At 41.8% G+C, this 25951-nt stretch overlaps 1 protein-coding gene across 1 annotated transcript in view; it reads left to right on the plus strand.

The window, feature by feature from the left end:
• ZMYND11 (zinc finger MYND-type containing 11) overlaps positions 1-25951 on the plus strand; it is a 119511-nt gene that overhangs the window by 22867 nt on the left and 70693 nt on the right. Inside the window, exons 2-3 of the mRNA XM_089668737.1 lie at positions 11922-12059; positions 20870-21029. Of these exons, the coding sequence (XP_089524863.1) occupies positions 11922-12059; positions 20870-21029 (298 nt within the window). The remainder of the gene's footprint in view (positions 1-11921; positions 12060-20869; positions 21030-25951) is intronic.

The raw sequence follows: 25951 nt of genomic DNA on the forward strand, positions 1-25951 counted from the left end.
CCTTGGCTCTGATGTGCCATGTGACACCCGAGCTGAGACCTGAGAAGACTGCCCGCAATCTGCATCTGAGGTCTGGTGTGTGAATTTTGAGGGAGATGAGCATTTGTGCTCATTGTGGGCGATTTTAGCTTGGGAAGGGTGGTATTTGCTTGTGATGGAAGATTTGTGTTGCTGCTGACCTCTGCGCTGTTATGTACTGCTGTACTCTGTTACTCTTTGGTGACGTGACGTGCCACATCCAAGTCTTCTTTCTTCTGGTCTGTAGTGTTCAGAGTGTTAGATGGTCGTCTTCTGTATAGAAAGCAGCTTGTGAACACTGGTCTACATTTATAGGATGAATGTGACAGCAGGTTCAGGTAAATAAATGTGCGGTATAGCCAGGAGCAAATGGGGTGTGAAACATCTCCATTTTTTTCCCCTTTAGTTTAGCTTCAAATAGCTTAATGCATTGTATACTTCTGAGCAAATTTTGTTGTTCCTGGAGTTCCCCTTTAAATTTCTCTCTCTGGCAGTGATATTGCTACCCCAAGTTACTAGCTGCTCTTCTTTTTTTTCTGCATTTTAATAAGATAGATGTACACTGCTTTTCCATTTCTTTATTTATTTCATATGATGGTGAATGCAGAAGACTTGTTTACTCTCAATTTACAGGGAGAATATACAAATCGGCCATAACATGACCACCTAGCTAATGTTGAGTAGGTCCCCATTTTCCTTCCAAAACAGCCCTGACCCATGGAGGCATGGACTTCACTAGACCTCTGCTATGCTGTGGTATTTGGTACAAGACTATCAGTAGCAGATCACTGCCTCTGCCGGTTTGCCTTCTTCCCATAGTTTATCCTGGTGCCATCTCTTCCCCAGGTAAGCGTCTCGCATGCACCTGACCATCCACATGATGTGAAGGAAATATGATTCATCAGACTAGGCCACCTTCTTCCATTGCTCTGTGGTCCAGTTCTGATGCTCACATGCCCATTTAGGTGCTTTTGGCTGTAGACATGGGCCAGCATTCGCACCCTGACCAGTCTGTGGCTACAGAGCCCCATACACCACAAACTGTGATGAGTGGTATGTTCTGACACCCTTCTATCGGAACTAGCATTAACTTTTTCAGCACTTTAAGCTACAGAAGCTCTTCTATTGTGTTGAACTATACAAGCTACGTGCATCAGTGAGCGTTGACTGCCCATGACCCTGTCGCCCATTCGCCGGTTCTCTTCCTTGGACCACTTTTTGTAGGTCCTGATCACTGCAGGCTGGGAACATTCTAAAAGAGCGGTAGTTTTGGAGATGCTATGAGCCAGTCAACAATTTGGCCATTGTCAGAGTTGCTCAAATCCTTATTCTTGCCCATTTACTTTCTCCTTTCAACACATCAACTTCAAGGACAACATGTTCACTTGCTGCCTATTATATCCCACCCACTCTCAGATGCCATTGTAATGAGATGATTAATGTTATTATTGTTACCCGTCAGAGGTTATAATGTTCTAGTTGATCAGTGTAGTGTCTTTGCCCTCAGCAGGAAATTTCTGCTGCTGGAGAAGATTGACCAACTAGTGTCTTTGTAGAGCACAGTACCTTGCCAATTAGGAGATGCTGTGTGATGGATTGGACTGCCAAGGACAAGTGATACCATAAAATGGACTGGAACTGCTGGTATTCAGTCTGTAATTGGCTGCCTCCATTAGTGTCTTTTCAAACAGGTGTTTGGCTTAATTTTGTAATAAAACACACCCTTTGTAAGCACTCGCTTGGATGGGTCTTATACGATAGGCGCTGCACCAGTCAAAAGCAAAGCATTATGGCCACGGCATGTGTACACCCCCAACTGCTGCCTCTGCAGCTAAAGGAGGTCGCGGTATGTGGGCCATAAAAGCACGGCTGAGCTGTGGGGTTTTAATGCCCTCCAACCTTGCGTGCGAGTGAACCCAAAAACTAGTAAGCTGGCAGCTTACATGGCACAGCATCTTTGGAATCCCAAAGCCTGGCATATTCTGTTTTTCAAATTAATCCATCAGTTGTTGGAGTTGAAGATCTGATTTTCACTTTAATATTAAATAGTATGGTTGCATCATAGTAATGGACTTATCATTAGAGATGATGGAGTGGGCCAGCACTCCAGCTTTTGGATCAAAAATAGAAATATACTAGAAACTGCAACAACTTTTTTTTAGTAAGGGTTACAGGTCTGTCATTCAAGTCCCTATCTTCACTACATAGTGAGGCACTGACCCAGAGAAAGCAAACAGCTTTGTGCTTGTTCCAGCTAAGTGACCAACTTGGTAGCAAAGCCAAGGTCAAGATGGCAGTCCAGGAGGCTGTAACTTTAAGTCCATCACAGCCCCCAAATTTCTGTCTCACTGATTCATGTTAAACACTATAATTTAACATTACTTTTTCCTCAATCTGTGCATAAAGCTACTAGTAAGCAGAGCTTTCATTGGGCTCTGATGAGAAAGGGCACATTTATTATCTGTTCATCGGTCTTGTGTGTGTTTGCTGTTTGTAAAAAGCTGAGCCAGCCACTAAAGTCATGTTGGGAAGTAACCTCGTGTCATATATTGTGCTGTACTGATACAGGCTGTTTTGTAGGCAGTGTGACTTTCAAGGTTTCTGGTTGATATTGATCTTTTTAAGCTTGTAATACCTAAGAGCAAGACTACTGAAAAGTGAGTGGTTTTCACACAAAGCCACAGTTATCTTCGTGGTTACTCATTTCAAGACTCCTGAATGTAACACACATTTCCATGTCTATTCAGTTTACCACATTTATGAGAAGTTGACAGAACCTAAGGTAATTGCAGTTGTGTATATACATGTTCTGTGCTGGTTTTTTCTTTAACCTTTTAAAGGGATGTTATAACTGTAACCAAAATCCCTTAAATACCACTTGACCTCCAGAAGGTTATACCCCCTTTATGACCAGGCCATTTTCTGCTATTCAAAACTGCACTATTTTAACTGGCAATTTATGCAGTCATGCATTTTTTTCACACAAATAGAGTTTTTTTTTTTAATGGTATTTGATCATTACTGGGTTTTTTATTATATTAACAAAGACCAAAAATTAAAAAACAATATTTTCTATAAAACATCCAATTTAAAAAAAAAATTATTTCTTCTTTAATCTAGGCCGAAATGTATTCTGCTACATGTCTTTGGTAACAAAAAACAATTCTAGTAAGTGTATGTTGGTTTCTGTGACGGTTATAGCGTCTACAAATATATACACTGCTCAAAAAAATTAAAGGTACACTTTTTAATCAGTATAGCATCAAGTCAATTTAACTGCTGGGATATTGATCTGGTCAGTTAAGCAGCTGAGGGGGTTGTTAATCAATTTCAGCTGCTTTGGTATTAATGAAATTAACGACAGCTGTACTAGATGGGTACAATGAGACAACCCCCAAAACAGGAATGGTTTTACAGGTGGAGTCCACTGACATTTTCCTCCCTAATCATCTTTTCGGACTGTTTATCACTAGTTTTGCATTTAGCTAGGGTCAGTGTGACTACTGGTAGCATGAGACGATACCTGGACCCTACAGAGGTTGCACAGGCAGTCCACCTCCTCCAGGATGGCACATCAATACGTGCCATTGCTAGAAGGTTTTCTGTGTCACCCAACACAGTCTCAAGAGCATGGAGGAGATTCCAGGAGACAGGCAGTTACTCTAGGAGAGCTGGACAGGGCCGTAGAAGGTCCTTAAGCCATCAGCAGGACCAGTATCTGCTCCTCTGTGCAAGGAGGAGCAGGATGAGCACTGCTAGAACCCTACAAAATGACCTCCAGCAAGCCACTGTTGTGACTGTCTCCGACCAAACAATCAGAAACAGATTTCATGAGGGTAGCCTGAGGGCCCAATGTCCTTAGTTAGCCCTGTGCTCACTGCCTGGCACCATAGAGCTCAATTGGCATTTGCTATTGAACACCAGAATTGTCAGGTCTGCCACTGGCGCCCTGTGCTTTTCACAGATGACAGCAGGTTCACCCCGAGCACATGTGACAGATGTGAAAGGGTCTGGAGAAGTCAAGGAGGACATTATGCTGCCTGTAACATCGTTCAGCATGACCGTTTTGGTGGTGGGTCAGTCTAGACAATGGCACCCTGACTGCCATTAGGTATCGGGATGAAATCCTTGGACCCATTGTCAGACCCTACGCTGGAGCATGCACTGACGTCAGGCATGCATACAAGCACATGGGGGCCATACAAACTACTATTTTGAGTTGCTGCAATGAAATTTCAGCAAAATGGACTAGCCTGCCGCATCATTTTTTCATTTTGATTTTCGGGGTGTCTTTTGAATTCATTCCTCTGTAAGTTGATAATTTCAAATCCCTCTTGTATTGAACTGTATTGTTACTGTATTGTCTCCCACTATAATGTAAAGCGCTGAGCAAACTGTTGGCGCTATATAAATCATGTATAATAATAATTTTCATGTCCATCAAACAATGGGGCATCCTTACGTTCCTAACACATTATCCAGTCCATATCAGTATAGTTATCCAGCATGGTATTTTTCCCATTGAGATCTGATGTGTTTTCAAAGTGTTCCTTTAATTTTTTTGAGCAGTGTATTTGAAAATTGATCAATTCTGGTGTACTGTCAGGCAACCTAATTTCTTGAGGCCCTTAAAATGCCAAGAGACTACTAATGCCCCCAATTGACCCATTTTAGGAAAGTAGATAGACTGAGGTATTTAGTAGGCATTTTGAGTTTTTTTAAGTTGTAATTTTATTGTCGCAATTGCTTTGAAAAGATATTATATATATATTTCTTTTTAATTTTTCATACTGTTACCAGTGCAATCCTGCATCATCTTATGACAGGGGTGGTGGTGGTCATGGATCAATGTTTTAAATAATTTATTCAGTTTTTTTTAAACTTTGTTAACCTTTCCTTCAGTCATCTTCCAGGATGGCACACGTGAGAGATGACTATCTCCACCTGACGGGAAACACAATCAACAAAACAGAGTTTTTAATTCCCCTGCCCTTTTCCTCACTCCTCAGTTTTTGTTTTTGCGTCTCCCTGTGCAGAGAAATGTTTGTTTTGTTCTGACCTGAAGCCTGGGGCTGGAAGGCCCTCTCTGAAGGGTTAAAGCTGGGGTGACTCACCCACTCCAGGCGTTTCCTAGGTACAGAGCTTCCCGAGCACAGGGGAAGCATCTTCTGGTGTTCCAGGGACCAGAACCTCACTTTTTTTTTTTTTTTTTTCTTCCATCAGCAGGGGAGCTGGATCGAGAGGAAGTCGGGCAGGGAAGCCACATCACCAGAAATGCACGTTGCAGGGAACTCGGTTGGGTGCACTTGAATGTGGGAAGTGTAGGAGCCAGCTTGGCCGGGGCCTCCGGGGGACACTATGCACATATCCAGAAGTAGGCGGATCTGTCCTCACTGCGGGCCAGCTTCCGGTGCTACTGCGCATGTCTGGAAGTGGCGGGGCCAAGCCTTCGTTCTCGGCCCGGCTTCCTGCGAAGGTTGGAGTTTCCTGCTTAAGATGGTGGCACCGGCCGGCATTTCTTCCCACATGAGGCTGGCGAGAGGGCCTTCAGGGACAGAACCAGGGAATAAAGGCCAGGTTACCCGGTGGAGGTTTCCTTGGTCCAGGGGATCCCTTGCCATGCAAGCAGAAGATGAACAAGCTGCCAGGCCTTTGTTATAAGTGTATCCACAATCTATCCAGGAAAGACACCACCGTGGTTAGGAAGGTTTTTTTGTTGCTGCAGACCAAGGTGCTAGCCACCTTGCAATCCTTTAAGACAGCCATGGCATCCAAGCAGGATGTGGACACACTTTCCTCTCGGGAAGGATAGACTTCCCAGGAAGGGGCTTTGATTAAAAGGCAGTGGGGGGTCTATGGCTCTCTTCTTCACAGTTTACTGATCAGGAATACATGGAGGAGGCTGAAGCCTCAGACCAAAGTTCACTAAATGAGAGGGGGAATCTGGATGGGGCTAGCCAGGCTAGTGAAGAATCCAGGCCAGGTAAACACCTGTTTGCATTGGAGGATATAGAAGGTCTCCTAACGGCTATCTATGCCTCTGAAGACATCCCAGAGCCTTTGACTCAGGTTACAGCCCAAGACAAGATGTACAGCGGGTTTGTCAGGCCTCATTTTAAGGTGTTACTTGTGCATCACTCACAAGGACATCATCATGAGAGAATGGAAGGATCCTAGGAGAAAGATTGAGTTTCAAAACCTGGAAATGGCGGTATCTGTTTGGGAAGAAGAAAAAGTCTTCAAAATTCCCAAGCTAGATGCCGCTGTAGTGCAAGTTTCTATTTAAAAAAAAAAAAAAAAAAAAAAAAATCAGGCCTGTCCTTTGAGGAATTACATAACATTAGAGATCACATAGACCACAATTGCATTACAGGGAAACTTCAGTTCTTCCTGCTCTCCTCTTGGGACAGGAAGAGAGAATCTCTGGATGGGAGGGTATCCCTCCCGGAAAGTGTCAGAAATTCCCTGGAATGGTGGCTCCGACTAGAAAAGTTGGTGGAAGGGCAGCCTTGGGCACAGTGGAACCCAGTCAGGGTGACCATCGACGCAAGTTCTTGGGGCTGGGGGGCCAACTTAGAGGACCGGCAAGCCCAGGGCTTGTGGGATCTGCGTCAGAGGGGGACCTCTTCCAATTACCGAGAGCTTCCGGATGTGGGGCAGACTTTGAAGGTCTTCAGGGACAGGAATCTGGGAGGGGAAAGTCCATGCCCTGTCATACAATATGTCTACAGTGCCATACCTGAATCATGGGGACACCAGGTCCCTGAAGCTCCTGGACCTTGCCCAGGAAGTTCTGGGTTCGGTAGAAAGCAGGGTACTCTCCGCTTCGGCAGTCCACATAAAGGAGTCTACCAACACACAAGCAGACTTTCTCAGTCGGCAGCTCATCCTCCAGGGAGAATGGGAACTGAATGCCAAGGTCTTTTGCTGCTAAGTCAGGTTTTTGGCAACCTGGAAATAGACCTTTTTGCTTGCAGGAGGAACAGAAAGGTTGGGCGTTATTTTTCCTGTGATGGGAGCAGGACCTTTGTCCCGTGGGTGCTGCAGAAGTTTAGCCAGTCAGGGTGCAGACTGATCTTAGCAGCCCTTTGGTGGCCAAGGCGAGCCTGGCTCGCCACCTTGAAGAGGTGATCAGTGTCTTCCCCCACAGCATCTCTCAGCCAGGCAAGATCTGCGCTTGCAGGAGCCAGTCCTACACCTCAGTCTAGGATTTTTTTTCGCCTGACAGCCTGGCTCTTGATAGGAAGATCCTTAGAAAAAGATGGTGCTCTGAGAGGGTAACTGAAACTCTCCTTAGTAGGAAAGCCATCACTAGAAAAATGCATGCCAAGGTTTGACGAGTTTTTTTTCTAGTTGGTGTCAGAATAGAGGGGCCTACTTTCCCATGGTTCCTGTAGTCTTGGATTTCCTGCTAGCAGGAGTGGATAAGGGGATAGCTTTGAACACTATCAAAGTTCAGGTGGTGGCCTTATTGGTCTTTCTTGACTAGAGGCTCGCGTTGGAACCCTTTAAGAGGTTCCTTGTGGACTGGGAAAGAATGACCCCCATTAAGATAAGCAGGTTATCGCCTTGGGATTTATCTTTAGTTTTGGAGGCTTTAACGAAGCCATCCTTTGAGCCAGTGGCACAAATTTCTGTTAGATTTTTGTCCTTTTAAGTTAGTCTAGCTTTTAACCATCACTATAGCTAGGAGGATAGGTGATCTACAGAACCTGTTGATCAAGGGGCCTTTCCTTTTAGTGTTGGCAGACAGGGTTATGCTAAGGCAGGATCTACTTTATTTACCAAAGATGGCCACGCAGTTCCAAAGGTCACAAATTGTTTTACCCTCATTTTGTGAAAACCTTAGGAATGAGAAGGAAAAGTTTTAATTTTTTATATTTCAGACGGTGTCTACTGACACGTTTAAATAGAATAAGAGAATTCAGGAAATCAAACTATCTTTTAGTTTTATTTTGTGGTTCAAGGAAAGAACAGGCTTCCACGCCAACAGTGGCTGGATAGATTAGACAAGCCATTTCAATAGCCTATGAGCAGTCAGGAGTGTCGGTTCCCTTACACCTGAAGGCTCACTCCTCTGGCAACCTCTTGGGCAGAGAGGGCTGGAGCATTGATAGAACAGATCTGCCGAGCAGCCACATGGACAAGCCAGGACACCTTCGGGAGACACTACAGATTTGTCACCTCAGAACCTGGTGTTCGGCAGAAGAGTATTACAGGCAGTGGTTCCGCCCTAAGGTAGGCATGAGCATCTTGTTTCTCGTTTCAGGTGTACCATCCTGGAAGATGGCTGTGGAAAAATAAAAGTTACACATACTGGTAACTTTCTAGGAAATCTTCCAGGATGGCAGGCCTACTTCTCACCCTTTTTGTTTGTTTGGCTATTTTGGTGAAAATGTCCTTTGTGAACTAGGGTATGGGATACCCTTGTATAACTGAGGAGTGAGGGGAAGGGCAGGGAATTTAAACTGTCTTGTTGATTGTATTTCCTGTCAGGTGGAGCTAGTCATCTCTCAGGTGTGCCGTCCTGGAAGATTTCCTAGAAACACCGTTACTGGTAAGTGTAACTGGTATTTTTTTCTTTTAAAGTGTTTTTTTTTTTCTTTTCTTACTTTACATATTTTCATCAGAGTAGTTCAGTGTCACCATGGTAACACTGTACTACTCTGGGCGGGTGGGGGTGTAATCAGGGTTTTTTTTTTCCCCAGTAAATATACTGTGGGCAGGCAGCAAATGGTTGAAGCCATATTAAACCCACAAGCAAACATTGTATTGCAGCTTAACAATTCCTAGATGTGATGGCTCCATTAGTTTTCTGTTTTTAACTTATATTTCCACCTAGTAGTCTCGCCAGCAAGCCTCTTGTATTTCATAAGAACAGGATCTCTTGCAGATCTAGTTGTTACAAGGATGAGAAAAACCATTTACCACTGACAGGGGTGCTTACAATGACCAACTTTTATTTATGTAAAACCTTTATTCCAAAAGGAACAAATCTGTTTCTTTAATTGCTTATAAAATATTAGCTGGAGTTTAGCATACATTTGTTAGTGCAGTTAAATCTGCCAGTGCTTCTAGGACTCCTCCCTTCCCCCAGACTGACAGTGCTGCTGTCTTAAGGATCTTCTGTGCTCCTTCATCCAAAGTGGGGGCACTCTAATACGGAAGGGAACAATATCGGACTGCGCCACAGATTCCTACTGGGGATCCTTAAGAGGAAAGCAGCTAAATTATTTTTGGCGATCTCCCAAACAAACATGCGTGAAAAATAGAGAACAGCGCTATCCCACCCCCAACTCAAGCAAGCAACCTCTTTTTTTTATTTATATATATATATATATATATATATATATATATGTGTGTGTGTGTATATATATATATATATATTTGTGCTATTATAGCATAAATGGCATCATAAATATATAACAAATTATATAACATGAATCCCCATTATATAAACAATTTCCAAAATTTAATGTGCAAAATATAATAAAGTGCTATATGTGCAATAAATTATCAAATCATGCAAATCATAAAGTCACTGTGATAATTAAATTGCGTACTCAACATAAAAAAATGTCCACCAGGAATATTAAATAACAAGCTCCGTGTGTCTTATCATGCACCACCATAAACAATGTGTCTTTTACCACCCAATAAATTGGATGAACTTACCAAAACTCCAGGCTGGTAATGTTATAAACCAGCTGAGAATGCATGGACTCTGGGAGTAAGGGATCTACGGGAAAAAAATCTCTCCTCCTCTCAAGCACCCTTCAGAAAACACCACAGCCAGGAGTTGATCTGTCTCTCAAATCCCTCTGCTGACTGCCTCGTAGTTAACTCACATGGATACTTGAACCAGGAAGAAAAGTGAAAAATCACTGGGCGGGGCGTGGATATGACCTCACCATGCCTGGAGTTCTGGTGAGTTTATCTAGTTTATTTGGTGGAACACACATTGTTTATGGTGGTGCATGATAAGAAGAAGACACACGGAGCTTATTTAATATTCATGGTTGAATTTTTTGATTTTGGAGCACACAATTTAATTATCAGTAACTTTATGATTTGCATGATTTGATTATTTATTGCACATATAACACTTTATTATATTTTGCACATTCAGTTTTGGAAATTGGTTATATAAGGGGGTTTCATGTTATATAATTTTTTGTTATATTTATGATGCCGTTTATGATAGATTAGCACGTGCTTGCGTTGGGGGTGGGATAGCGCTGTTCTATATTTTTCACTCTAATACAGGAGTTGTGTTACTGGCCAGATCACCAGGTTAAAACAGAGGGGGGAGGCCTAAAAAAAAAGAAAACAAATGCAGTCACCTCTTCTAATGATTGGTAAGCTGCAATGTATTGCATTTTTGCTTTTGGGTTTAATACCGCTCTAATGGAGGTCAGGCCATTTGAGAAGAAGCGTGAGAGGTGTCAGCTGATTTGCCAAACACAGACGAAGGAAGAGGAATGGCATGCCTGTTTTGCAAAACTGCAGATTCTTAAGCCCATTGCAGATAAACATTTTTCACAGCGAAGAAGGCATAGATACAAGTAACATTACAAAGACTCTAAATATTTCCATGGATGCTTTCTTGTTTTTGGGTGATCCCAACACATGCTTACAACTTTCATGTTGATAGTCCTCTCACCCCTCCCAGCTACAGCCATTGCTTTCATGATAGCAAAGTAGCTACAGTATGTTAATTAATGCAGGAACTTTTTGTAACTGAATTTTCTTAACTGAATATATATAACACAAGTTCTGCAAAATCACGTGTATTTATACATGATTTTGCATTTCTGGGTAGGGGGAGAGCGTGATCCACGTGTGCCCTACTCGCACTGCCATTCGTGGCTTTGGCTGTCAATCACCGAGTCCTTGACAGTGATTACTCGCCGACACCCGGTGATCGCTGAGTAATACCAACGGGGGAGAGAACTGTATGTAAACAAAATTGTCGGCCCTTCTTTTTTTTTTTTTTTTTTTTCATAGCTCAAAAAGTATAAATCTCACAGGTGATCAAATACCACCAAAAGAAAGCTCTATTTGTGTGTGTGGGGGGAAGGACACAAATTTAATTTATGTGCAACGTTGCATGACCATGCAATTGTCCGTAATGCAATGCCGTAATGCAAAAAAATGGCCTGGTCAGGAAGGGATCTTAAATCCTCTGGAGGGCAAGTGGTTTATTATGCTATCTAGTTTACAAACACTTACAACGAATGTGCAAAGTCAGGAGATAGTCAAATATTCGTCACAGACTATCACAAAACAGGAAGTGGGATGGCACTTGCAATAATTTTAGATGAAAAGGGTAGAATATGAACTGCGACTGATTTGCACACATTGGCATGGTGTGAAAGAAATGTAAAATCTATGTTTGAATCTTCATAATGTTGACTGGCTCACTACCTCTGCTGGAAGTCTATTCAAAGAATCAACTACCCTTTCAGTAAAATATTACTTTCTAAGATTGATCTTGGCTTCATATTGTATATACTGCTCTCCTGAACCGTATTCATACCCTTGATGTATTTAAAGGTTTAAATCGTCTCTCCCCTTTCCTTTCTTTCCTGCAGACTTATAAATCCAAAGAATTTGTTTACCTCCTAATGAGATTTTGAAGGCAACCAATATAATAATGTAGATTTCATCTAAGAGGGTAAACAAATTGCTTGGAGGCTTTAGGGATAGTGCCAGCCACACCCAAAGCCAAAATGACCATTTTGTGCCAGACTATACATATTTGGGCTTCTGAAGTCTCCTAATATATTTTATCCTTGAATATAGTGCACAACTGCATTCATAAATGCCCCCTGATGTATTTTTATAAAGGGCTCTATTAGAATACCTTCTTACTGTGTTCTTTTGGCTTCACTGTTTTGTAGCCTGATGAAACCTGAGAAGACCATGGCGCGTCTAACAAAGAGGCGACAAGCAGACACAAAAGTCATTCAGTACCTATGGACCGCTATAGAAGTGATCCGGAACCAGAAGCAGATTGCCAATATTGATCGGATTACCAAGTAGGTTTAAGAAATGCTTTTAGTAGGTTTAGTTAACCTATTAGTAACATTTGTAGCCAGTGAAATTGTTTTCACCAGTATTAGACTGGCCATCAGTTATGCAGTTTTCTTTCCTTAAACCACGGGTTAAAGGAAAGAAGATTGCTCATTTTTTTCTTTTTTTTTTATAATTCCCCCTGCTGCGCTACTGTATTTTGACAGTGGGAGGTTTCACCACCATCAGAAAACTGTTATCACTGCTGGTGGATACAGCCGCCAGCAGTGATCGTACCAAAAAAACCATGAACCAGCTGGTTGTACTGACATACTTCAATCGATCGACTTCAGTACAACTAGCCTGCCCTTAGATGGATCGAAAATAAGCCAGTCCTTAATAAGCCAGTGCTGAACTGGACAAATTTCGATTTGTCTATGGCCGGCTTTAGTCTTTTCACAAATGTTTTAATATAAAGGAAATTTGAAGCTGTACATTTTGGCTGGTGCAGTATAGCTCTGCATACATTCTACTAAACTGGTAAAATGGAACGGAGGACTGATCTAATTGCTGTAAATCAATTTTATTGCAGAACATGAGACAAGATTGCATGTATGTTGGTGATGTTTGAACAGAACATAAAGAAAAATAGCCTGTTCATTTTGCAAGGGAATTATCCCTTCTCTTTGATTGTGGTGAAAATTCACTTCGCAAACAATACCCAGTTGCATGCAAGGAAAAAAAAAAAAGTATTTTTTATTTGATGCTGGAAATCACCAGGGCTTCACCACATTCATTGAGTTAAAGGTGTTAGAAACATTCATACTGACGTGTTTTTCACCTGCATAAGTTGGACATTGTTCATGTAGTTTCATGGTGTAAGTTCTTGGCCTGTAACTTGATGCATGTGGCAGGTCACTGCACAGGTAATGCATGGCCTCTATCTGTAGTCTGAGAACTGACATTTCTTGTGATGAAACTACATTCCTGCAATCCCTGGATCCCTCAGTCTAGCACTGGTGCAGGTGAGAGCTACAGTGGGGATCGAAAGTTTGGGCACCCCAGCTACAAATTTGTATTAATGTGCATAAAGAAGTCAAGGAGAGATGGAAAAATCTCCAAAAGGCATCAACATAATTGAAAATCTATGGATAGACCTTAAAAGAGCAGTGCGTGACAGACAGCCCAGAAATCTCAAAGAACTGGAAGACTTTTGTAAGGAAGAATGGGCAAAGATACCTCAAACAGGAATTGAAAGACTCTTGGCTGGCTATAAAAAGCGTTTACAAGCTGTGATACTTGCCAAACGGGGCTGTACAAGATACTAACTCTGCAGGATGCCCAAACTTTTGCAGACGACATTTTTTTGTTTTCTGTTATTTTGAAAGTGTAAATGATGGAAATAAAATCTAACTTTTGTTGACATATTATAAGAATGTCTAATCTGTAATTTGATGTCTTTTGGAGATTTTTCCATCTTTCCTTGGCTTCTTTATGCACATTAATACAAATTTTTAGCTGGGGTGCCCAAACTTTCGATCCCCACTGTAAGTGTTAATTGGATATGACAGACACAAACAGGCTAAGCAGTTACTGAGACCTCACCATACTGGAATATGTGTGTTTTTATGACATTATCACGCTCACATGCGATGCAACACAGATGAAAAGTGTAGGCATGCATTGGACCTGTGTGACCAGGAACAAGAAGTTGCCTGTCCCTCTGGTAAATAGGGACAGGCTAGCTGCAGCAACACATGGACATACTAAAATCAATCAACCATGACACTACAAACTGCATCAACATGTTAGCCCATCATTACAGGGAATGTAACTAAGCTAATACCCATTTAAAACAACAATGAAGAAAAATATCCTCCTCCTTGCTAGGTTTTTCTGCCTTTTTAGCTTTTCCGTCTGCTTTTATTTCTTTTATTATTATTATTATTTTGTTAGCATAAGGGGTTAGAGTTAAGGTTAGGGTTTGGGTTTAGGTTAATATTTTATTTATTATCTTCCTTTTTTTTAATATATATTTTGGTTAGGGTGTTGACAAATAAAATAATCATAAATAAATACTATGTATTGAATAACACCTAACTGTTAAAAAAATAAAAAAGTAATATAATAATAATTTATTATTGTATTTTTTGTTCAGATTTGGGTGGTGTTATACATTTATTTAATATACAGTGCTTTTTGAAATACAGTACTCAGTATAAATGAGTATACCCCTTTTGAAAAGTAAGATGTCAATCAATATCTCAATGAACACAAGAACAATTTCCACAATTTTGACAAAGCTGAGTTTTATGAAACCTTTTGTTTAGCTTATGACATAAAAGTAAGGTTAATAATATAACTTAGATTACAAAATCTTCAGTTTTACTCAAATTAGTTGATGCAAAAATGAATACCCCCCCCAAAAAAAACACTACTACATCTAGTATTTTGTATGAACTCCATGATTTGTAAGGATAGCACCAAATCTTTCAGGCATGGGATGAACAAGTTGGTGACATTTTGCAACATCTATCTTTTTCCATTCTTCAAGAACGACCTCTTTTAGAGCCTGGATGCTGGATGGAGAGTGATGCTCAACTTGTCTCTTCAGAATTCCCCATAGGTGTTCGATTGGGTTCAGATCAGGAGACATACTTGGCTACTGAATCACTTTTCACCCTGTTCTTCTTCAGAAAAGCAACAGTGGCCTTAGATGTGTGTTTTTGATCATTATCATGTTGGAAAAGTGCACAACGATCAAGGGCATGGAGTGATGGTAGCATCTTCTCTTTCAATATAGAGCAGTACATCTGTGAATTCATGATACCATCAATGAAATGCATCTTCTCGACACCAGCAGCACTCATGCAGCCCCATAGAAGGACACTGCCACCACCATGTTTCACTGTAGGCACCATGCATTTTTCTGTGCACTCCTCACCTTTGCAAAGCCATACAGTTTTGAATCCATCTGTACCAAAAACCTTTTATCTTGTTCTCATCAGTCCAGAGTACAGAGTCCCAGTAATCGTCTTCTTTTTCAGCATGGGCCCTGGCAAATTCTAGGCGGGCTTTTTTGTGCATGGGCTTTAGGAGAGGCTTCATTTTGTGGACAACACCCATGCATGTCATTCCTCTGCAGTGTATGCTGTACTGTGTCACGGGAAATAATCACCCCAGTTTGGCTTTCTGCTTCTTTAGCTAACTGCAGTGAACTTGCATGGCAATTTTCTTCAACCCTTCTTATCAGAAGACGCTCCTGTCGAGGTGTTAACTTCTGTGGATGGCCTGGACATCTCTGTGAGATGGTTGTAGTTCAATCTATGGTGTCCGTTTATGACACACAGAATAGCTGAGATTCAGAGGATCACAGCTATTCTCTGGTCATTCACAGTTTATAACACTCAGGAGAATATGTTCAGCCCTTCTCTGGAGATCTGTGTTCTCCCTCCAGATTCTCCAGCCCAGAGCTGGAGAATCGGAGGGACCGAAAACTAAGCAGAGATAATTTACCTCTGTTTAGTAAACTGATCTTTTACTGTAATCTCGCGAGATTATAGTAAAATCAGCCGTTTTCCAGAGTTTGTAGACCGTTCTCCAGCGTTTGGAGATCGTTCTCCCTTCGTTCGGAGAACTGCTTCATAAACTGCATTCACAGGAGAACTGTGTTCTCCGAGAATGCCGGAGAACTGAGCAGCGATCTATTACCGCTGGTTCATAAACGGACACCTTTGTTATATTTTTGTATCACTTTTGCTACAGTATTCTGACTGATAGATAAGTTAAGCTTTGCTGATCTTCTTGTAGCCTTTACCTTTCTTGTGTAAAGAAATTATTTTCTTTCCCAGGTCTTATGACATTTCTCTTCCATGCATCCGACTATTCTCCCCAACCCCCCTGAGTATTGCTGTAATCTACCGGCCTCCTAGACCCGTATCCCGCTTCCTTGATTACTTTTTCGCCTGGCTTACCCTTCTTTCTCTCCTCCGAGCTGCCCACTATCATCCTTGGAGACTTCAACATCCCTGTCAACATCAACAACCCGGCCACATCCCAACTCCTCCACTTCTTTTTTGCACTCGCACAGTGCATACAATCCACCACCCACTCCGACGGGAACATCCTGGACCTTGTCTTCTCCCATCTCTGCGCTCCCCACAACCTCACAAACACCCCCTTCCCTCTCTCTGACCACAACCTTATTACCTTCTCTGTCTCCTCGTCCTCAAACGCCTACCCCTCCAAATGTCAAACTACTACCAGCCGAAACCTCCGCAACCTGAACCCTGCCCCCCTCCACTCTGCAGCTCATCAACTCTATGACCACATCCTTCCCCTGTCCTGCCCCGACTGCCTATAACAACTCGCTGTCAACCGATCTTGACTAGCTAGCGCCTTTAACCACACGAAACATCAGACCCCGACCGCTCCAGCCCTGGCAGACTGATCATACCAAAACTCTCAAACGACGCAGTCGTGCACTGCAGCGACTACGGCGCAAAACCAGATCCCAACTAGCGTTCACCCGCTATAAATCCGCTTTCCACAGCTACACCTCCTCCCTCCATGCTGCCAAACAAACCTACTTTCTGACCCTTATCAATACCTTCTCCTCCAATCCTCGCCGGCTCTTCTCTACCTTCAACTCTCTACTCTCTCCGCCCCTACCTCCACCCAGCTCCTCACTCACCGCCATCGAGATTGCCAATCACTTCAAAAACAAGATTGACACAATTCGCAGGGACATCGCCGCTGCCCAGACCTCCTCCCCATCAATCTCCTCTCACACAGCAACCCCTTCAACACCCCTCTCCCTTAGCCTCACCGCTGTTCAAACCTCCACCCCATCTAACATCCCTCACACTGAAGCCCCCTCAACACTCCACTCCTCTGACCTCACTACCACCGAGGAGGTCACTAAGCTTTTCTCAGAATCCCGCCTCACCACCTGCCCCCTCGACCCTGTCCCCTCACAATTCCTATGACCTCCCTCCTCCTCCATCCTACGCTCCCTCACCCACATCTTTAATCTCTCCCACTCTTCTGGCGCATTCCCCTCCCCTCTGAAGCACGCGCACATCACTCCCATACTCAAAAAGCCCTCCCTGGACCCCTCTGACCTGAACAACCTTAGACCCATCTCCCTGCTGCCATGTACATCCAAACTCCTAGAGCACTTAGTCTATAATCACCTAAGCTCCCACCTCAACGACAGCAACCTCCTTGACCCCCTACAGTCTGGCTTCCGTCCCCTACACTCCACCGAAACTGCCTTACTTAAACTCACTAACGACCTGCTAACCGCCAAAGCTAATGGCCACTATTCAGTGCTCCTACTCCTCGACCTCTCCGCAGCTTTCGACAGTCAACCACCACTCCCTCCTCCTCAAAAAACTACACTCCCTTGGCCTCAGAGACTCTGCTCTCTCCTGGCTCTCGTCCTACCTATCACAACGCTCCTTCAGCGTCCCTTCTACGTCCAAAATAGAAGGGAAACATTATGTCTAGCATTTCACTTTAAATTGCTGCATTTGTAAATAAGTCCTTTATTGGAATTTGTGGTAGGATTTTTTTGTGAGATGTTAGGATGCTATATTGTTAGGTGTCAGTTGATGCAAAGTGTTGAGCAGTCCTTTGGCACCAAGTATCACTCGCTACCTTCTCTACAGATATAATGTGAGGCAGGCCTTGAAGACAAGCCATCCTGTTAAATGGGAATTTGTTTATTGATCACTTTTTACCCAAGAGCTTTGTTTCAGCCTCAGAATTGAAATATTTCTCTGGCAATGGAAGGAAGTTAATTAAAGTTGAATTCAACTCCGTTAGACAATAAAGCACTTTGTGTTCTACCTCTCACAGGTCATCCAGTAAATTTCAGTAATAATAGAGGTGACATATTATACAGAGCAGACATTTCAGTTTTTGTCTAGAAAAACCAACAGAGATTTTCTAGAGTGCTGAGCTCCAAGTTACATTAAACTGGACCTTTTAGATTGTTCCGCTATTCTGTTAAACCTGTGTTTTAGCTCCCTTTGTTGTACTATAAAGTGCTGATCAAGACTGAGACCAAGTTCTTTCATGTTTCTTTTGTGTCATATTTTTTCTTGTGCTTTATTTCTTTTTAACATATATTAGTGGACATTTGGGTAAAAATGTAAGACCCCCTCCACTACTGTTCTTACTGAAAGTATGCCTGTATATTGGGTAGAAAATTATTGCAGTGAACCTATTTTAAACATTTTAAAATTTACAGTCCTTGCTTAGCACAAATGTCATAACAGACCTGTTACTCCAAACATTCGTTAACAAAGCCTCTTCTACGGTATAATGTAATTTATTTTGTTACAGGGACTTACCTCTTTCCTGGACTGTATAGCTGCAGTCTGGCCAAAAGCCATTAGGACACTCCAGCCTGCCTAGTTGACCAGTAAACATGCACCCACTGTATTGGACAGGTGCATATTAGTCCCATCCTGTCCCTCACCAGTAGGATGCAGAGGAGGAGCACTGCACTCTCACAGCAGTGATACCCCCCCCCCCCCTTTCCACTGCATCAGAAGTACAGCATTCCAATCATGATTGCAAAGTTTTAGTGGCTCAGCGGGGGCATATCAGACTATTGCTCTGCTGGCAGGAGACAGGCTGATTTAGGGAAGCTGGAGCTGCTTTAACAAGCTAACAATGGGACTTTGAGCACTTACTATTTCACTGCAGCCTAAATGTGTTTATATCATTTTTGCAGAGACTCTTGTTGGGTTATAAATTTCATATGGATTGGCTGTCGAAAAGAGCTCGGTCTCGATTCTGGTCTTCTGCTTCAGCAGAAATAATGCGACCAATGTCTTGGCATTTGACAAAAAGTAAAGAATATGTAAAGTGAACAATGTTTTGTACACCTAATGATTTAGGATGCTTTTTGTGAGAAAGATATTTCCAAACAGAAACTGTCTAAAGTGCAATTCTGTATGATAGCGTAACTTTCAGCACAGGATCTTCTGCAGTTTTACCCACAAAAAATTAAATTTCAAGTGAACTTGAAATATTATTTAAAATCTATAAATGAACAGCAAGCTATCCACTTGTGTCTTTGTTTTGCTTTTGTCTGTACTAGTACACTGTGGAGCTAACAATTTGAATTAGGCTTTGGGTTAAAGGGCTTAGAAGAAGGCAGCCAAAAGCCGTGGAGGTTTGACATGGAGACCTTAGAGCATATCTGGGACAGCACATTGAACTGCAGTAGACACATTCGGTCAATACTGGTAATTTATTAAAATGCTCTCCTAATTATGGCCACAGCTGTATAAAGTGAAATCCTAATGTTAATGTCCTAAAATGTTTATGACCGTATCAACAAATTTAAAAGATCTGGTCACAAGGCATCACACATTACTTTCCCTGGAACTTTAATAGATCATTGCTTACTGTAGAAGAACATAAAACCAAGACAGCTGTGCTGGTCCAACCTTATAACTAACCCTTCTCCCCCCTATATTTCTCCTCCTGTCCACCTACCTACGCCACTCTTCTCCTTAACATTCGTTCCTGCTGTTCTAGATCTATGCTGACAAGGTCTGCAATAACCTAGTTAACTCGCCAAGCCCGTCATGGCTCCTGATCTTTGCTAGGCTATGGCATCCACAGCAAGGGCTCTAATTTTAATGTTAATGATGGTCACAATCACAGCTCCTTGACCCCACTAGGGGCAGCAAACACCAGGGAGAGCTCAGTCACCTCTGCTTGCAATTAACTCTTAGATTTCATCTATCATCTGATCTACTGCTATGCAATAACTGAAGTAGGTATTTCTGCTGTATTAACGTCTATATTAACAAATCTATATTAAACTATTTGGCTTAAGAGATGTTTATCGTGAGCCACATTTCCAGGAGACCTCAAAGTGTTACTAAACCCAGCACCCTGCATTCACTATATCTGTTCTCCCACAGTATACACAACATGGAAATGCAATTATTTTAGTAAATATAAACTTCTAAATACCTTTCTTAGCAGTATATATCAGTCTTGTGACTTCTATCAGTGTCCAGCTGAGCACTGGTTAATCTTGGAGGAGTTTTCACTCTCCTCTGAGCCCTGGTTCACACTGAATGCAGATCTGAAATTATTTCAAAGCCGCTGGTCAGTTCGATTTCATGTGCGGCTTGCCTGACATTTGTGTGACTTTATCCTCAGATGTCTATGCAAGTCACACATTAAATCGCTAAAAATAGTGCAGGAAACTTTTTTCAAAATCGGTGCCGCGCCGCAAAGTCGGAGGGACTCCGATTTAAAAATTTCCAACGGGCACATATAGGGTGTGACTATTTTGAACTGTCAGTGAGGCTGCATCATGACCCATGACCCCTCTGTCTGCACAGTGCTGATTGGCCCTGTACCGATCACATGCACCCCTCTCCCCCCCCCAAAAAAAAAAAAATGAAACTTGCTAACAATAAACACCAAGCTGAGCATGTGCAGAGTGTTTCCAAGGACCTTTTTACACAATAAGGATGGATTTAGCATGCCTTACTGCATATATGGACTGATTTTACTGTTGCAGGTTTAGTGACACTTTAAGTATTTTCTGTATTGTTTCTTTGTAATTTGTACTCAAGAATAAAATGTCTTGAAACAGAAAATATGTGGACAGATATATGGGGCATATCTGAGGTTTTTTTTTCGCCTTTCCCCTGAACCAAAAGCTTTCAATTCTCTTTACTAGGTTATTACAACTTTCTGTAGTTTGGATACTGGATGCTGCATTTTTTTGGGATGCTCATTATGGAAGGAAAATAGTGTACCCAAAACTTTGCTTTTTTTATTGTGTGTTCACCAGGTACATGACCCGGGTCCATGGTATGCATCCAAAGGAGATAACAAGGCAGCTTAGTCTTGCGGTTAAGGATGGACTGATAGTGGAAACACTAACAGTGGGGTGCAAGGGGTCAAAAGCTGGAATTGAACAGGAGGGTTACTGGTTACCAGGGGATGAAATCGTAAGTAATAATTCTAAAATATATTCTCTTATTAATATGTTCTTAATAACAAAAAAAGTGTTTTGCATTCTATGATCCTGAGAGAGATTTGTGAAAGGAGATTAAGAAACTGAGGAACATTTCACAGTCTGTATGTCTATATTTGTGTGATTGTGCCACTTCTTTTTTTTTCTTTTTTTTTTTTTTTGTGCCTCTGTAAAATCTGTGTTTAGTCTGTGTCTGTGTACTCATGTTTGTCCAAAGTATGTTATGTTTGCTTAATAAGGTGGTGCAGCCATCATATGGATTCCTAGTAGTCAAGCAGATTATTTAGCTTAGTTAGCCTTGTCAGAGAAAGTTGATTGCTTGCTGTCAGTGCCCTCGTTTTGGGGAAATTCTTATCCCGTCATTCAGCTGATTTCAGCAATATTGAGTGGTAAATGTGTGGGGTACCAGACAATTCTGTTTTCCATCCTCTGGCTGATCAATTGCAGCAAAGGGAGTCGTTCATCTCAATTATGTTTTCTAGGTCAATTCTGTTACCCCAAGAAAAACCTGGGACCAGGGGAGTAGCTGTGTGTATATTTAGACACCAGTTGTTCTCCTAAATCAGGGGTAGGCATCCTTAAAGAGGTGGGAGATCTATCTGAACAACATGGTAGAAGTCAAAGATCACCGGGCACAATGTCGCCTCCTCACACCTAATTTAAGGGATACGTTAACCTTTGTAAACATGTTACATGTTCCATCCGTTTTTAGGGTGGAACATGTTCCCAGAGCCGCAGCCGCTCCCGCCGTCCCCCTCCCTCTGACAGTACGGAGAGAAGTTTCCCCGCACTGTCAGATTTGAAAACAGCGCAGGCCATGCGGGGCTCCACCCACACAGCCGTGTCACTCATTCACAAAGTTCTGTGAATTATTTGTATCTAGGTGGTAGAAAGATTCAGACCAAGTATGTCTGCTGTAACTGTCAAAATTTCCAAACTCAGATATAATAATAATAATCATCATCATCGGCAGAGGGCACAAAAATGAGCAGCTAGCTCCAGTGGACCAGAGCAAATCTTCCCTTCCAGTCATTGTATTCAGACAGCCTCAACAGCCACTTGAATAACCAGAAAGTGCATCCAATTGGAGAGCTCGGGGGGTGCCAACTTGGAGCAGTGTATGGCCAGCTTAAAGCATATCTATTATCAAAATAAATCAATCTAGAAGTGAACATAATTAATTTCAATTATTTCTAGCTTACACCTATTAATCTTAATGGTCTTGAAGTTTGCAAACGTACTTGAATTCTGTGACATGTATTTACTGTGTGGGTATGTGCTATTGTGGCACAGAATTTACAGAGCCTGCCTTGTGAACTACAGAGACATTGAGAGAAGTTTCAGGAGATGGAGTACAGGTTTCACTGCTTACTGCAGCAAGGTACCATGGGGTATTAGTTAACAGCAGAGGAGAATCTGTAAAGCATGCAGGGAATCCATGAAGTTGTAGAAAAAGATGACCAACAGACAGGCAGAAACCACAACATGAAAGAGTTTTCATGCAAGCTTATCTTGGATTGCCAAAATCCGCTATTGTTTGTTTTGGTATTACAATACAGTGTTCTAAAATGAAGGTGTTTGCTGTGACTATAGATTTGCTTTTATATAAAGCCAAGCTTGCAGTGTGTCTTTCCCCTAATCTTGTTTACATGATGTTTGAAGTGTGGACCAGCTACTAATTGATATACAAACAGCTGAAATGTGTGCAGCTAGAATGTTACCACCTACCTAATATCTTGGCTGGGTGCTCAATAAACAGGGTAGGCCCATAATACAGACACAAACTTAACTTATATTCACGTTGACACAGATCTACTGCACAGACAAGGTAATGGTCTTCCTACAAGAAAACATGTTTTATTCAGATTTAGGCCTCATTCACACTGACTCCCCTGCTTTTAGCTTTTCAAAGCACAGGATACTCAATCTGAAAAATGTAAAAAAACTATTATGCCTTCCAGATCACTTTTTCCTGCAATTAGTAGTTTCTGCTTTAAAGCTGGTTTCGCCGCTATTACAATTTTTAATCAGATCCATGATGGACACGCAGAATTTTGTTCTCTCTAGATGCAGCTAACCTGACTGCACCTAAATGTAGGTAAACGCTCAATGTGAATCACACCATTGAATAAATGATTACAATCCTTTATGTGCATTTGAAACCTCCCATTTGTTTCTGTTTGTAATGTGAGTGTTAAAGTGAACTGGTGCAGGAAAAGAACAAGTTTGCTTTAACACATTAGTGATTGTATGCAGAACTCCAGTCAAATGAAAAGTAAGCACCATTTGTTCCGCAACTGCTATGTTTAATTTGAATACTGAAAGTTTAATGACCTATCATCTACACAACCAGGAAAGAAAGGTGAGATTAGGAAATTCTGCCATGTGAGCCAGCATGAGTCCATTGCATTGCACACAAGTTTATTGGTGCAGGACTAGGTGTGTTGGCGGCTTACTGGATGGGCAACACAGGGGACCTCATTAATGTGATGCTCAATCTTTGTCCAGAGAAGGTAGGAGGTAAGGACATAACACAGGAAAAGATGTATTCGTATACAACGGTGTCACTCAATGCCACTAAGTTGTCTGAACCACAAGAGTGTTTGCACAGAGTGTCAAATATTTAGGTTGGGGAAAAAAAGAGTTCATGTGTGTATTTCAAATATATTGGTTGTATAAGACACATTTGGGTCATAGCTGAATCAATGTTTAGGGCTCAGGAAACTTCTTGCATCTTCACAGACACCTTTAGCGGATCCAGAATAGGAAATTGACTTTAGTTCCACCTTTTCCTGGTGCTCACTGATTTGTCTTTGTGGCTTAGTTTCCATTGCCTTTTAGAGGCGACTGTAAGGCCTTATGCATGTATATCTAATTAGTAGTTTTAGGTAACACCTGCACTGCAGATAAATACATTGCACAAGCAACTTAGCATCTAGCAGTCCACTACAAGTAATGCCATTTCCAAATCTGGCTAGGAGGCTTACAAGCTCATCTCTAATGCTAGCAAATGATGTACTGCTTTTCAGGGGCTTGTTTCTGTTCCGACCAATAGAGGAAGTTAAGACTTCTATCTATCTATCTGTCTATCTATCTATCAAAAACCTTTTGTAAAGAAAATCTGTCGCAAACTTTTGTATGCTTGTGCTAAGCATATGATGTAAAAATACTTATTCTGAGGTAATTGAAAGGTACGTACAGGCATGGCCAAAAATATTAGCACCCCTGCTTCTTGGTCAGATTATGCACCACTTGACCAGAAAATTGTTGCATTTACAAATGTTTAGGCATTCTCATGTTTATTTCTTTTGTTTGTTTTGGTATGACACAAAAAAGTGAAAAAACAAAAAGCCAAATCTGACACATTCCACGCAAAACCCCAAAAATATACAGGACAAAATTATTGGCACCCTCAATTTAATAATTGGTAGCACACCTCTTGGAAAAAAAACTATAATCAGTCGCTTCCTGTAACCATCAGGGAGTTTCTTACACCTCTCTACTGAAAACTTGGACCACTCTTCTTTCGCCTACTGCTCGAAGTCTCTCAGATTGGAAGGGCTCTTTTTCCCAACTGCTGGTTGAGATATCTCCACAGGTGCTCTAGGGGATTGAGATCTGAACTGATTGCTGGCCAGTTCAATACTCTCTAGCACTTTGCCTTAAACCATTTGAGTGCTTTTTAACATTTGCTTTGGGTCTTTGTCCTGCTGTAAGACCCATGACCTCTGATGGAGACCCAACTTTCTGACACTGGGCCCTACATTGTACCCCAGAATTCTTTGGTAGTCTTCAGATTTCATAATGCCATGCACATGGTCAAGACATCTAGTGCGTGAAGCAGCAAAGCAACCCCAAAACATCAGTGAACCTCCAGCATGTTTGACTGTAGGGACTGTATTCTTTTCTTTAAAGGCCTCATTGTTTTTTCTGAAAAAAGCAGACTGATGGGCTTTAGCAAAAAGCTGTAATTGTGTTATGTCTGTCCACAGCACATTCTCCCAAAAAGATTTTGGCTTTCTCAGGAAAATTTTGGCAAACTCCAATCTGTCTTTTTTATGTTTCGGTGTCGGCGGTGGGGTCCTCTTGAGTCTCCTACCAAGAGCGTCCCTTTTCAATCAGGTAGCAGCGTATAGTGCAAGCTGAGTGAAGATCAGCTTGAATTTGTCTGGAAGTTGATCAAGGTTAATTTTCCACCATTCGAACAATCCTTTGTTGCAATCTTTGATCAGTTTTTCGTCCACATCCAGGGAGATCAGCTAGAGTGCCATGGGCTGTAGACTTCTTGACAATGTTGCGCACAGTGAACACAGGAACACGAAGATCCTTGGAGATAGACTTGTAACGTTGAGATTGTCCAAGCATTTCCACTATTCAATTCTAGACAATTCTTTGCTGCTCTTTCTGTTCTCCATGCTCCATGTGGCATACAGAGACACAACAGAAAGGTTGACTAAATTTTTCACCATTTTAACTGGTTGCCAGTGTGATTACTATATTGTCAGCATGTGTTAATTGATACAGGTGAGTTTAATTGCAAATTACAGGAACATCACAAACTTGGAATGCAGTGGCTTCTTACAACTTTGAGAAAGTACCAATAATTTTGTCCAGTCCTTTTTTTAGTTTTTTTTTTTTTTTTTAGTTTTGTGTGGACTGTGTCAGATTTGGCTTTTTTATTTCTCCACTCTTTTGTGTCATACCAATACAAACAAAAGAAATAAACATGCAAATGCCTAAACATTTGTAATTGCAACAATTTGTGGGGCAAAGTGGTGCATTATCTGACAGAAATGCAAGGGTGCCTATAGACAAAACCTTTTTTAATTTTTTTTTTTTTTTTTTGCCATCTGTGTTTCATTGGGGAGATTTACCTTCTTTCTCTGTTCATAGACA

The sequence above is a fragment of the Staurois parvus genome, unplaced genomic scaffold (assembly GCF_062004578.1).
Source record: "Staurois parvus isolate SC_StPar_1 unplaced genomic scaffold, SC_StPar_1.0 ptg000061l, whole genome shotgun sequence".
Lineage (NCBI taxonomy): Eukaryota > Metazoa > Chordata > Amphibia > Anura > Ranidae > Staurois > Staurois parvus.